The sequence below is a fragment of the Leopardus geoffroyi genome, chromosome B2, assembly GCF_018350155.1.
Source record: "Leopardus geoffroyi isolate Oge1 chromosome B2, O.geoffroyi_Oge1_pat1.0, whole genome shotgun sequence".
In the NCBI taxonomy this organism is placed as follows: domain Eukaryota; kingdom Metazoa; phylum Chordata; class Mammalia; order Carnivora; family Felidae; genus Leopardus; species Leopardus geoffroyi.
Genome location: NC_059332.1, coordinates 77,130,232 through 77,145,269, shown reverse-complemented (window position 1 = coordinate 77,145,269; position 15,038 = coordinate 77,130,232). Strand labels below are relative to the sequence as shown.

The window sequence follows — 15,038 nt, the reverse complement described above, 5'->3', positions numbered from 1 at the left end:
ATTGTAACATGACGATTTTGAGTGCCAGTAAATAGTCATTATGAAATAATGTTTCAGTTTGGGCAGTTGCCTTGGCTTAACAAATAATACAGTCCAAAATTGCATTGCTATGGGCTTAGGATGTAGTCTCATTAATATAGTTAAGTTTTCAGTTATAATTCAGAAAGTTCCATAGGTAGCTAGCCAGCCATTTTAATTTATCCAGGAACTAATAATAATTCTTGTTCTTTTTTACATTTTTTCTGGTTTTGTGATTGGAGTCCTTATCTGGGAACATGTTTATTTTTTCCTGTCTGATAAATTAGGAAGTTTTGCACTTTGCAATGGTTTTACCACTATATCCACTAGGGTGAAATGGATATATCATCGTTGCTTTTTTAAAATGTTTTTATTTTATTTTTAAATTTTTTAATATTTTTGAGAATGAGAGAGACACAGTGTAAGCTGGGGAGGGGCAGAGAGGGAGGGAGACAGAATTTGAAGCAGGCTCCAGGCTCTGAGCTGTCAGCACAGACCCTGATGTGGGGCTCGAACCGCGAGATCGTAACCTGAACCGAAGTTGGACACTTAACCGACTGAGCCACCCAGGTGCCCCACATCGTTGCTTTTTTTTAAAGGGTGTTTTACTGTGGTAGGATTATGTTAATAACAGAATTGGGAGGCTTGCCGTAATGTAACAGTAAAAAGGGAGGACTAGACTTTTGAGGAAATGAAATATTCTAGAGAAATAAATCAAGTTAACTAGGACGTCCTTTGCTACTTAGTATTGTGGAAATGAGTACTCTTCTAAATGTGTTCTTTAAGGGAGCATATTTTGAAAACTGTCCCTTCTTGTGTCATGTCATGAGAGTCTACTTGAATTACACCAATATCCAAGGTGAATTTTTATAGAAGATTAATAGAATGGTCATTCTAGTTGTAGATAATAAGTTTTTAAAAAATGTCTATTTGGGATTATAGATCAGACAAGATGGAAGCAGGAAGACCATTTCTTTTTGCTTTCCTGTCCTTTGAGTGTCCTGAGTACCTTTAGATCGAGATAGTCTGGCTGGCTCAGTTGGTAGAGTATGTGACTCTTCGTCTCTGGGTCATGAGTTCAAGCCCCATGTTGGGTGTAGAACTTACTTTAAAAAAAAGGTTATGTATTTGGCCTTATTTTTGGTATGATCCAGGAATAATCCCTCCCCTCCCTGTCCCCCAGATTAAAAACTATTGTGGATTCTGGGGTGCCTGGCTGGCTCAGTTGCTAGAGCATGTGACTCTTGATCACAGGGTCGTGAGTTTGAGCCCCACTTTGGGGGTAGAGTTTACTTTAAAAAATTTTTGTGGATTTTAAATTTGCATCTGAATTACTTATAAAAATAGGTTAATTGATAATAACAGCTGAAAAAGAGGCATGAAGTTAAGCACCTGTAGACTTTTTAAGTGACTGGTTTTCAGCCAACATTTGCTTCATATTTTGGGCAATAAATGTATTGCCAAATGATGAAAATCTTGCCAGGGAAGCAGGAGCTAAGGTTGTGAAAGGTGAATAATAGTTACCTGTTGAGTGCTTGTTAAGACACAGGAGCTGTGCTAGGGTGTTACATTATTACCTTTAAATACTACCTATTTTTTAAAGCAACTGGAATTATCTTCATTCTGTAGAAGAGTAAATAGCCTGGGTGACTTATAGGAGGCCAAATAGCTTTAGTTCGATACCAGGTTTGTTTAGTTTGAGTTCTTATCGTTGACCAGACCTAACAGTTTAAAGCCAGCAATATAAATTATGTCATCAGGTAGCCTAATTCTTTAATTATGTAGTCACTTAGGTAGTGTTAAAAAAGAGCACAGGAAATAAGTTCTGTTTCTGCTGCCAGAATATTTTTGGCATCTATCTACATTGCTACCACATTAGTCTAAAGTACCATTCAAAGAGTGCTTCTATCTAGTCACTGCTTTCCATTGCCCCTTTACAGTCTTACCATTCAACAGCATAGGTTAGATCACAACATTCTCATGCTGAAAACTTTAATAATGGCTTCCAAACAAGGTTCTGCTTACATTTCTTTTTTTCTTTATTACTCCTCCGTCCATACTTTGCCTCCCACATAAGCTGTGACCATTTCCATCTCAAGGCCACCTTCTGCTCTTCCGCTTTTGAATACTCCCCCAGCTACCATGGCTACTGCCTTCTTATAGATCAGGTCTTCCTAGAAGGCCTTTCCTGACTTTGAGCAGCTTACCACCCAGTTGCTCTGTGACTGTATCATGAACACAATAAAATAAAATGCTCAGATGTACTTAAAATTATTTCTTGGCTTTGTAAAGTATTTGCTTATCTCTCTCCTCCAGCATACAAGCTCTTTTTTCCTGTATCCCTGACATTTACAACAGTGCCACTATGTAATAATACAGTAGGTGCTAGATAAATAACCTGACTGGCTGACTAGTGTCATCTAATCTATTATTTATGACCCAAGAACTTATATTTCCCATATTAGCTATAGTCCCATATTAGTATTTAAAGGTTTTCTGATTTCCGTTTGTAATTATGTATTCAGTGTCAACTTTGAATTAATGTACATTTATAGGGGGTAATGCTTTCCCCCTCACCCCCAGGGGGATATTTGGAAATACCCAAATGTGTAGTGTTTGTTGTCCCGAAGACCGGGAAGAAGGGCAGGCAAGTGTGTATATGTATTTCTGTGGTGTGCTGCTCGAATTGGAGCTCAGGGCCACTGGCATTTTAGTGTCCATTGCAGTCCTAGATAATAGAAATAAATACCCTGCTGAAAATGCTAATAGTGCCTATATTACAAATACTGGAATAGTTGATCTCTATTTGCATATTAAAAGTTATGGTTTTGGGGCGCGTGGGTGGCTCAGTCGGTTAAGCTTCCGACTTTGGCTCAGGTCATGATCTCACAGTTCATGAGTTTGAGCCCCGCGTCGGGCTCTGTGCTGACAACTTAGAGCCTGGAGCCTGCTTCAGATTCTGCATCTCCTTCTGTCTCTGCCCCTCCCCCACTTGTGCTCTGTCTCTCAAAAATAAATGTAAAAAAAACAAAACTAAAACAGTTATGGTTTTGATAGGCACTGATGGGTTTTATTCACTGAAGTGGTTGGTGTACACTGGTGTAGCATGTATAAAACCATTTTGATGAATGCAGTTGACAAGATAGGTCCACGACATACTTTGTAGCACTTTAGCAAATAGTGTGTTTAACATGAAGACTTTGGACCTACATGGTAGTTTGATTAAGTTCATGATTTTATAGGACACAGATGCATCGTTCAGAGGCATGCAAATGCCTTTTTCAGATGCTAACAGGGATGAAGGCATAGATTGTGTTGGGGTTATTTTGGAAGGCTTTGTGATAAAGAAGTTTGAGCAGGACAGTGAAAGGAAATAGGTAATCTGGTTGAAGCAGTGTATTGTTGAAGGAAATGGGAGATGAAACTAGTATAGTGTAAAGTCAGTGCCAGAAGGTAGTAGTCATGACTATGGGGCTAAGTTTCCATGCTGCCATTAAACTTTCGAGTGTTAATGTGGGTAGCATGGTATAAAAAACAGAATAATGAAGAATGTTTGGATGAAGAGAACAAAGACCAGGAAAGTGGCAGCTATATAGAAAGGAGAAAGGCTAGAGATTTTGAAAGGAGAAATAATAGGCGATGGTAAGCTATATGTTCCATTCTAATTTTTATCAATGGTTTATAAATCAGGGCATAGCTGGACTGCTATCATATGTCTGGTGACTTGAGTCTTCATGTAGTGAGTGATAAATGCCCTGGATGACAAAAATCAGAATCTTAAAAGATCGTGATAGCCTGAAACAGATAGTTAACACCAGCAAGATGGAATTGAGTCAGGACAAACGTCAAGTTCTATATACAACTGATTTCACAAGTAAGCTGTAGTGTAAGTAAGCAGTGTGGTGTGGTTGCCAAATAAGCTCAGGTAATCATGGACTGTTGTGTTACAGAAAAATGTTTAGAAGTGGAAGATTAGCAATAGTCTCCAATTTATTATAGATTCCTCAATCTCAGTTTGTGTCTACAGTATTATGTTATGGATATCACTATTTGGTGACACTCTTGGGAGGCACATTAGTTTGCCAGTATCAGAGAAGGAATGATTAGCCAGGTTTAGAGAACAGCTAAATCCTGAGCATTGTGTGGAGTATATGAACTGCTGTCATCTGGGGAAGAAAATCTATAGTTATCGTAGAATTTTTAGGGAAGTAGATTTTGGCTTCAGTATTTTCTACTTAAGAAATGTTTAAGAATAAAGTAGGCTGAGGAGGTAGTGGCTTTGCTGCTGTGGGAAGAGTTAGGGCTGAAAAACCACTTGTGAGTTAGATTCCAAATCTGAGATTGCTAAATTTGGGGGCATTTGGTGACTGACAGGCTACGACGGCAGGAAAAAGTGACTTGAGATTTTAAGCCTAGATGGTGGGAATGTTCTGTACTGTACAACTCCAGTTTTGGTGTTCTGAAAGAGTGAAACTGTATTGATTCATGTTCAAAGTTCATCTTTGTTTTATTTGGTCACCTCACTATGATACTGAATCTGAAAGATAGATTCTTTAAAAATGTTTATCTTATTTATATATTTTAAAGTTTATTTATTTTGAGAGAGAGAGCAAGCAGGGGAGAGGCAGAGAGAGGGAGACAGAGAATCCCAAGCAGGCTCCATGCTGTCAGCACACAGCCTGTTGGAGGGCCCAGACTTAGAAACAGTGAAATCCTGACCTGAGCCTAAACCCAAGAGTTGGGACGCTTAACCAACTGACTGAGCCACTCCAGCGACCTTAATGTTTATTTTTGAGAGAGACGGAGCACGTGCCAGAGCTGGGGAGGGGCAGAGAGAGGGAGACAGAGGATCTGACTGATATCAGATCTTGGCTGATCTTGGCTGACAGCCCAATTTGGGGCTCGAACTCACGAACTGTGAGATCATGACCTGAGCCCAATTCGGACCCTTAACCAACTGAGCCACCCAAGTGTCCCTGAAAGCTAGATTTTTTAAATATCTTCACATCACCGCCCAACTTCCTTGTTGGAAGGCATCACGTTTTTTTTGTTGTTGTTAATTTTGATACTGTGATAGTGTTCTGATGTATTACCTGTTGAGGGTTACGATTTATCAGCATTACATTAGAATCTGTGTTAAGGTTCAGAACAGTTTCATCATGCCCTTCTGCCACTCATCTCACTGTTACCCACCTGCTGGGGTGCAACGTTTGTGAATTTATGGTGATAGGTTGGTCTTAAAATTATTAAAGAGTGAGAACCGTTAAATAATTCAGATGCACATAAAAATGCACGTTTAATAGGGCACTGCTTCAAGAAATGCTTATTTCTGGGTACTGTGTACTTTTCCCCCCTCTCTTAAGTAGTCTCTACACCAGATGTGGGCGTAAGCCCCTGACCCTGAGATCAAGAGTTGATGGGGCGCCTGGGTGGCGCAGTCGGTTAAGTGTCCGACTTCAGCCAGGTCACGATCTCGCGGTCCGTGAGTTCGAGTCCCGCGTCGGGCTCTGGGCTGATGACTCAGAGCCTGGAGCCTGTTTCTGATTCTGTGTCTCCCTCTCTCTCTGCCCCTCCCCCGTTCATGCTCTGTCTCTCTCTGTCCCAAAAAAAATAAATAAACGTTGAAAAAAAAATTAAAAAAAAAAAAAAAAAAAGAGTTGGATGCTATGCCTTACTGAGCCAGCCATGCGCCCCTCTGGGTACTTTTGCTTTTTTGGACAATATGCCCAGAGGGTCTCCTTTGCCCCTCTAATGATTTATTTTAATTGAAGAGCCAGTTTACTCTCTGTGTGTTAGCTCTAATTGTTTTATCTTTTTTTAATTAAAAAAAATGTGGATGAAGCATTATAGTTTAGTTTAGAAGTCCCAATAAATCTTCATGTCGCTTATACTGTTTAGAGACCACAGTCATCCTAAATAACCTTCTACCTATCCAGGATTGGTAAACCTTATTAGCAGGGCAAGTGATGATGAATTAGAAGTGAAGAAGCTTTTCTTCTGTAAATAATAACAGAAACAGTCATTACTACTCTGAAGCAGAATTGTTAAATGTTGATGGACGTGTTATGACTAAGAATTCTATTTTTTTTTAACAAGTTTTTTGAGAGAGGGAGACAATGCGTGCAAGCAGGGGAGGGGCAGAGGAAGAGAGAATCTTAAGCAAGCTACACACACCCAAGTGCAGATCTCATAACTGTAAGATCATGACCTGAGCTGAAATCGAGTCAGATGTGTAACCAGCTGAGCCACCCAGGTGCCCCACAACTTTTTTTTTTCTAAGTTTTTTAAAACTTCGATTTAGATGTTTCCTTATAGTAAACAGGTCTAGCTCTTAGAACTTTTGGAAAATGAAAAACAGAAGGAAAACTATGCCAAGTTCTGTCATCTTCAGAATAACTCTTATTTTCACCTTTGAATATTATGTATTTTTTTCTATTTTTCTGATATCTTAGTTTTTGTCACCTCCTGGGGTTACAGATTAGATCAAATTGAAAGCCATTGATTTGTCATTAAGGTTGTGTTCTGATGCTAGATTATAAAAATCTAGGGAATGCACGTGTCTTAAAAGTAATTTGTGTTTCTTAGGTTAATTTATTTGTTATAAGGTATTGTAGTCTACTTGTTCATAATCCCATACAATGATGGATTCAGCCATAGCACTACTGTTTGCAGGTAATCTATATATTTCTAGTTTTAAGAGGTTTTTGGTCTTAATATAAATGCCATGGGGGAAAAAGTTGTGGCAGGCTTTTTCAGCCTCAGTACTGTTGATATTTTAGATCTGATAATTCTGTTTTACTGGGCTATCCTCTGAATTGTAGGATATTTAGTATCATCTCTGGCCTTCGTACCCACTAAATAACCAGCAGTAAGCCCACATCCCTAGTTGACAACCAGAAATGTCTCCCTGGGGAGCAAAATCACTCCTTTTAGAACTGTTGGTTTGTGTTAAGCGTAGAAGGGTGTTTTGTTGACCTGTTTTTTAGGATGTAGGTATTGCACAGTGAGCTCAAATCTGGAGTTTGGATGATGGAAGTTTCAGAGAAAGCATTTTATTTATTCAGAGGCTTAGCAGTCTAAAAGCTGTTTGAGAACTCAGGTGTAAGTAGCTAAGATTTTAGTGTTGTGGAGAGAAGGGGGACATACTAGGAATTTTAGGATAAACTTATGTGATGTCCAAGTATTTGAACTTTATCTAGTGGTGATGGGGAGTCATTGAGTTTGTTTTCAATAGGCAAAAACTGTCATCTCTTTTTTTGTTTGTATTGTAAGTAGGCTCCATGCCCAGTTGTGGGGCTCGAACTTATGACTGTGAGATCATGAGTTGCATGCTCCACTGACAGAGCCAGCTGTGCACCCTTGTCCTCTTTCCTTTTTTTTTTTTTTTTTTTTAAAGTCTCTGGCATAAGTGTAGAGAATATAAATAATCCTGGGATCATGATGACCAGAGACTTTCATAGCACGAATTGAATCAGTGAGGTAGAAAGTACAAAGCCGTTTTGAACTGGAGGAAGGACATTTGAATTTCATGTTAGATTTTGAGTATCTGGAGATGGAGAAAGGGACAGGGAGGAATTGATTTTCTGACTTACTGTATGCTTTCTTGTCTTGCACCTGATGTACCTTTAATGCAAGAATGGAAGAGAAGAGGTGCCTGGCTGGCTCAGTCAATGGAGCATGCAACTAGATCTCAGGGTTGTGAGTTTAAGCCCCACATGGGGTATAAAGCTTACTTTCAAAATGGGAGAGGAATGGTTTCACTTTGGCTATAAGGCTGGCCTATAAATTGTATGGAAATTTATGTTGATTCTTTAGTGTTTATAGCTCCACTTGCACATACTCAAAACAGATTTTGAGGCCAGGTATGGGGGATTAATCAAATTGTAACTGCTGCTACCATTATTGCTAACATGAAATTTTGAGGTAGTTTTAACTGTGTAATATAAATAATTCACTTTCCCTGATAACTTGAATATTTTTGAACTTCGGTTTGTAAATCATACTGATTAGTAGATTTGTGACTTTGACAGATTGGGTTTTGCCTGTATAATATCTCATCCTTCTATGGGGTATGGGTTACATGAAGACTTGACTTTTTACTGTAGTTTTATAGTTGCTTCTATATGTGCACCCTAATCAGTCCACTTATTTTTTTTCAACCTTATTGTAGGTTTGTTGAAAATGAAATGGGGAAAAAAGTAGGGTTGGATTCAGGAAAAGAAGGTTCTCTCCTTTTAGACTTATATTTGAAGCCGAAAATCCCTTATTGCAACTTCTTACAAGAGTGAAAGGGAGATGGAAAAAAATAGATTTGATGCTGGTTAACAGAAAGGCAGAAAGCTTGTTGGTATTTGAATCCCATTTCTCTTGCATGAGGATAACTGGTTGCCAGGATGAATTTAAGTAGAAATTAAAGTATTGTGGAATCAGCAGTTTTGAAGTTAAGCTGCTCATAGACCTGATTCCTGACTTACCAAGTTTCCTAAGTTTCAAGGATTTAACACATTTTTGCATTAATTTAATTCATAAACTTTTTAAGTGTTTTGTCAGTGTAATCTTCATATCTGTCGCAGATTACAATTTCCTCTTACGTATGCTAACTATATTTTTAAAGGATAAAAATACTTGATAAACATAGCATTGAAATTTGCCTAAAAAGTTGCATCTATGTTTATAATCATTTATAATAAAATATTTTGTAAGTATTTTAAAAATATGGTACACTTCTTCCCTTTTCAGTATAATAATCATGAAATTCGTTCTGGAAAACACATTGGTGTCTGCATCTCAGTGGCCAACAATAGGCTTTTTGTGGGCTCTATTCCTAAGAGTAAAACCAAGGAACAGATTCTTGAAGAATTTAGCAAAGTAACAGGTAAGTTGGATTTATGTGGAAGGAGATGCACTTCTAATACTGAAGGTAATTGCATACTTCTGCATGTCAAGCACTGTTACAAACACTACATTTATTGACTGGCATTCTTACTCCCAACTGTGGGAGATAGGTAGCTCCATTCTGTAAGTATTTTGTAAGTAAGATAAGGAAAACAGGTACTGAGGGTTTTGGGAAATAACTTGCTGAATGCTGTGTAGTTCGTAAGGAATGCAGTTGAGATTTGAACTATCTGCAGAATCTGTGCATCTCGTTTTGGAATCTGTGTGTTTTATGCATTTTTAGGTGCTAGCTTGACATTCTTAGTGGGATTGTTTCCGTAATGATTAGATTTTCTAAATTATTGGAATGGTAAGTATTTTTATAAGCAAGAGATTATATAATCAATGTCAGAATGGTGTAATTTCTTTGAAATCTAAAGCATTTTTTAGAATAGTGACCAAATCAAGCTGCTTTTATTATTTTATTGTTTTGTCTGCCTAGAATATTTAGCAGATTATCAGACTGTTACCAGTCTCCAGGAACATTCAAAATCTTACGTGATACTAATATCTCATTTGAAATAGTTACTGATATCTGAGGCCAGGAAAGTGCCATCAAAAGGAATTTTAATGTTTATTTACGTAATGAGAAAAGTGTCTAACCATATCTGACTTACACTGCCATTTTTATAATTGTTATGTAAAAATTTTATGCCCCTTGTCATTTAATGGAAGAATAGTCCTTGGGTCTAATTAAAAAGAATACATTTTTTTTCATGGGGATTTTTGTGTTGAGAACACTTGGAAGGTGTGTGTATTAAGTCAGTTATCTAGACCAATGTTTTTGAGAGTCCTCTTCAAAGAGATTATTTTTCATTTTTATATTCAAGTATTAGAAAAATCCTTTGATCTTCTTTTTTCTTATTTTACCTAATTTTTCTGGAATGGTTGCTTATTTTCAGAGGGTCTCACAGACGTCATTTTATACCACCAACCAGATGACAAGAAAAAAAACAGAGGCTTTTGCTTCCTTGAATATGAAGATCACAAAACAGCTGCCCAGGCAAGGCGTAGGTTAATGAGTGGTAAAGTCAAGGTCTGGGGAAATGTTGGAACTGTTGAATGGGCTGATCCTATAGAAGATCCTGATCCTGAAGTGATGGCAAAGGTAATGACAGTCAGTTTTTTTTGATGGGTTGGTGGTAAAAGGGATTCGGGAGGCTTTAGAGAAGTAAGAAACTTATAAAATGAATTGTATACTTTTCACAAAACCACGTTTTTGAAAATGAGAGAAGTGTTCTTTATTAAGGCCACACATCAGAAATAAAACCAAGTGCATAGAGAGTAAATATAAAAATTTATTTGTGGACACTCGATCATAATTGTGTAGCTGTCATTCTCATGATGATGAGTAGTTAGCCTACATGCTGTGGAAGTAATTCACCATCAGTTTTGTGTGTATTCTAAGAGCAATTTTTGCATTTTTGAGAATGGCGCCATTAGCTTTCATGGTTTTTGTGTTAAAAGTCCTACTCCTAAAAATAGTGAACTGTATTGGCCTCAGCAGAGCTGCTGCAGTTACAAGGTTTAGCTATTATTAGGTATCCTGCTTCAGCAGTCAGTTGAGACATCCTATGAGAACAAACATCTCTTGAGTCAACACTTTACTCACTAGTGCGGTTCTAGTTAAGTTATTCTACTCTTTGTCATTTAAGAAACCCTCTTAATGGTGATAGGCTAGCAAATACAGCTCATTCACTTAAATCAAGAAAGTAGTGTGAATGCCAGAACTGTGAATATTACTAAAGGATAAGTAGTCTTGAGGACAGAAAATACTTCATATTATTTTTTCCATTGGCCTATTAAGTTCTTATTGGATTTTTAAATTCAGGTGTTATTTCAGGTATTTTAGGAGGAAATGATGTTTCCTAACAGGGTCAACTTTTATAACTACTTTGAGGCGATTCCTGGATTGAAAGAATTTGTCAGTATTTTGAATGCTCCCTCCCTTCTTTACCCACCTTTCAGAAGCAGATTCTAATTAGTTTTGACCACCTGTGTTAAGTGTTCAACAACTATCTCAAGGCATGGAATTCACATTAGTAGGAAATGACCACCTCCATCTTTTATTACATTGATTACAAAGTAATTACTAATTTAATAAAAACTGTTAAGCATTGTTTGCTTTATTTTGAAAAACTTAACAGAGTTCTTATATACTCTCAAGTCCATAGTTCATGTTAGGATTTATTCTATTGTACGTTCTATGGGTTTGACAAATGTATGATATACATTCATTATAGCATCATACAGAATAGTTTTACTACCCTAGGTATCTGCCCTGATTCCCCCATCCCTACCATCCCCACCATTCCCTCTAACCCCTGACAACTATTGATTTTTTATTGTCTCCATAGTTTTGCCTTTTCCCAAATGTCCTATGGTTGGAATCATACAATATGTAGCTCTTTAAGATTATCTTCTTGTACTTGGTTACATGCACTTAAGATTCCTCCATGTCTTTTCATGGCTTGATGGCTCATTTCTTTTTAACACCGAATAATAATCCATTGTCTGGAGGTACTGCAATTTATCCATTCACCTACTGAAGAACATTTTCGTTCCAAATTTTGACAGTTACGAATAAAGCTGCTGTAAACAACCATATGCAGGTTTTTATGTGGACATGTTTTCAACCCATTTGGGTAAATACCGAAAAGTGCAATCATCAGATTGTATGGTAAAGTATGTTTAGTTTTATAAAAATACTGAACTGTTCTCCACTGTGGCTGTACCATTTTGCATTTCCACTAGCAGTGTTTCTGTTCCATATCCTTACCAGCATTGGGTGGTGTTAGTGTTGGGTTTTGGCCATTCTAATAGGTATGTGGTGGCATTTCATTGTTTTTGTTTTTATTTATGTTTTTAAAGAGATTTTTAAAAACTACTCTCTACACCCAGTGTGGGGCTTTGAACTTAAAACCCCGAGATCAAGAATTGCGTGTTCCACCGACTGAACCAGCCAGGTGCCCCTCATTGTTGTTTTTAAATGCAGTTCTCTAAGGACATCAGGTTGAGCATCTCTTCGTATGCTTGTATCTTTTTAAAAAAAAATTTTTTTTTTTAACGTTTATTTATTTTTGAGACAGAGAGACAGAGCATGAATGGGGGAGGAGCAGAGAGAGAGGGAGACACAGAATGGGAAGCAGGCTCCAGGCTCTGAGCCATCAGCCCAGAGCCCAACGCAGGGCTCGAACTCACAGATCGCGAGATCGTGAGATCGTGACCTGAGCTGAAGTCGGACGCTTAACCGACTGAGCCACCCAGGCGCCCCATATGCTTGTATCTTTGATGAGGTGTCTGTTCAGGTTTTTCACTCATCAGATCCAGCAGTCATTCCTCGGTATTTACTCAAATGAGTTGAAAACTTAGTCATATTATATTTCTGATATTTGTCTAATGGGTAATGACTAAAACTATGTATGGTGGGTGGGGTGGTGGCATCCTGGAAATTGAACCCTTTGGAAATACACAGAGAATTTCTGTTTTTTTCTTAATTTTCAGGTAAAAGTGCTGTTTGTACGTAACCTTGCCAATACTGTAACAGAAGAGATTTTAGAAAAAGCATTTAGTCAGTTTGGGAAACTGGAACGAGTGAAGAAACTAAAAGATTATGCCTTCATTCATTTTGATGAGCGAGATGGTGCTGTCAAGGTAAAAGAACTATTGTAGGCATCTAAATTAAACTAATGATTTTTAGTCATTCTAGTATCAAGAGTATTCTAAAAAGTTGAAGGACACTCAGAGGTCATGTAATCTACTCCAGTTAACCTTTATTGGCCTTAGCAAATTGTATAACTCACTAAACTAAGTCAAAAAGTTAATTAGTTGAAGAGCTGGATCTTTAGATAAAAATCTAACAGTCCTATTGGATCTCATCCTTCCAACATTAATGAAATGATTTTTTGACTTCAAATGAATTAAAATTGTTGTTAAAGTCCTCTCTGTTGATCAGTACCTCATTTTTTAAGGCTATGGAAGAAATGAATGGCAAAGATTTGGAGGGAGAAAATATTGAAATTGTTTTTGCTAAGCCACCAGATCAGAAAAGGAAAGAAAGAAAAGCTCAGAGGCAAGCAGCAAAGAATCAAATGTAAGTGAAAATTGTCTAAATTTAAAATGTTGGTAGATTAATGAAAAACAAGTATTGCTCAAACCTGTTAAATAATTGCATAACATGCCTTTATTTCTGAAAGAATACTTGAAAGCTTTGAGCCACTGAGAAATGCCCAGAATTTCAAGAAATGTGTATTGAGCTGTTGCTATTGGTCATACTTGTGAAAATAATCATAATTCTAAATAACTAGAGTTCTGTGTAATAAATGAAAATCAGTCTAGGGTATTTCCTGCTATGTTTTACAGAATGTGCTCCTGAATTATATGTTTTAAATATTAGCTGTCCACAAGCGTTCATATATTTGGTTAAAGGATGGAGAGTTTTTTCCCTCAGAGGTAGAAAATATTAAATCTCCCAATTATGATAAACTCTGCTTCCTCTATATCTGAAAGAGGATTTTTTACCAATACATAGTGCCTGTTGCCACCTCAGAGATTTCATATATGGGTTTTGAAAAATGAAATAAGAGTATAGTTAATCAAATAACATAGTATTGAGGTAAAAAAAACAACTAAGTGTAATGTATTGCATAAATTGGATCTTTCTAGAGTATCTGTTAAAGGATATCTGCTCATTAACAGTGAATGAAACTTTTAGCTGGGTAAGAATGAAGTTTACAATTTAAAAACTTGAAGTTGGTAATTAATTTCTGAAGAGGAAGATGGATAATTGCTATTTGATGCAAGAACAAGAATCACTGAACTTAACTGTATCTCAGGCCAGTTTTCTGCCCAGTGCTCTATGTGGGATGCAAAAGAAGGGTCAGGGTGGTTCTATTTATTTCTCTTATTTCATAATCAGGGAAGTAATCAAATTATTGCATTTGACAGTTGTGGTTAGGCAAGTTGGCTAGTTCTGAGCCTCAGTTTCTTCTATTTTAAAAGGGGATCAGACTGAATTATGTAAGATGTCTTGTACTGTGATTATCCAAGTGATCTATACTTGTTCTAGGACTAAAGAGATGTGCTTTATAGACTTAATGGTAGTATAAGGAAAAAGATTATAGAAAGTTAGGTTTTGAGGGGGAAGTAAATGCTCTATATCTCAAACCCCTTGAGTATACTCTGCAGTGAAAATAACTTTTCCCTGTTACAGAAGACAATTAACTGATGGTTTTATTCATTCAGTGGCAGAAAGTAAGTGTAGGAGATTGTTAGAAAAGTGAGTAAAACAGTTATAAGTTTGTAGGTGGAGGGTGATAGTAAATAGAAAGTGGGGAATGTCACTGTATCTGTTAATATTTGAGGAGAACAGGCCAAAAGGGATGACTGCATGTGATGCTTGCACTTTTAACTTGCTGCAGTCATTCACTGATTTTTTTTTTTTAATTTAACAAACTACAGCACACATTCCTACTTACTCCTCAGTGCGTCCCTGTGAGTTGAGTACTCTATTCCCCAGTTTGAGATGAGGAAACTGAGGCACAGAGGTCAACTTGCCCAAGGTCAGTCTCACAGCTAGTAAGTAGTGGAGTTGAATTTGAACCAAGGCAGTCTGGCCCTGTGGTTTTCACTCTTATCCATTATACCAGGGTTTCTCAATCTCTCTGTGATTATTGACCTTTTGTACTGTGTGATTCTTGGTTATGGGGGGGCTGTCCTGTGCATTTTAGAATGGTTAGCAAACATCCCTGGCCTCCTCCCACTACATTTCAGTAGAATCCTCCCCCACCCAGGTTACAGCTACAAATGTCTGTAGACCGTTATTAAATGTCCCCTGAGGGACAAAAATCTCAGTTGAGAATCACTGCATGACTGCATGCTGTTGTCATTGTGTTATTTAGTGACAAAAAAGGTGATTTGTCAGTTAAGACAATTAGCACGGCACAACAAAATGGTCTGAGAACCTAGTTAATGAGAGTAGCATTTTTTATGTATCATTGAAACGGAAAAGCTGGGCCTGTATGAATTGAGTATAAAATAACATGCTAAATAAACACAAGAGTAAATTATTCTCATAAAGAAGCTTA

At 37.3% G+C, this 15,038-nt stretch overlaps 1 protein-coding gene across 7 annotated transcripts in view; it reads left to right on the top strand.

Annotated features, from left to right (window-relative positions):
- The window catches only part of LOC123608692 (synaptotagmin binding cytoplasmic RNA interacting protein), a 31,718-nt gene that overhangs the window by 8,121 nt on the left and 8,559 nt on the right, over positions 1–15,038 (top strand). For all 7 annotated transcript variants that reach the window (XM_045498952.1, XM_045498951.1, XM_045498956.1 and 4 more), the window contains 4 exons: positions 8,758–8,893; positions 9,855–10,060; positions 12,457–12,606; positions 12,924–13,045. In XM_045498952.1, the coding sequence (XP_045354908.1) occupies positions 8,758–8,893; positions 9,855–10,060; positions 12,457–12,606; positions 12,924–13,045 (614 nt within the window). The remainder of the gene's footprint in view (positions 1–8,757; positions 8,894–9,854; positions 10,061–12,456; positions 12,607–12,923; positions 13,046–15,038) is intronic.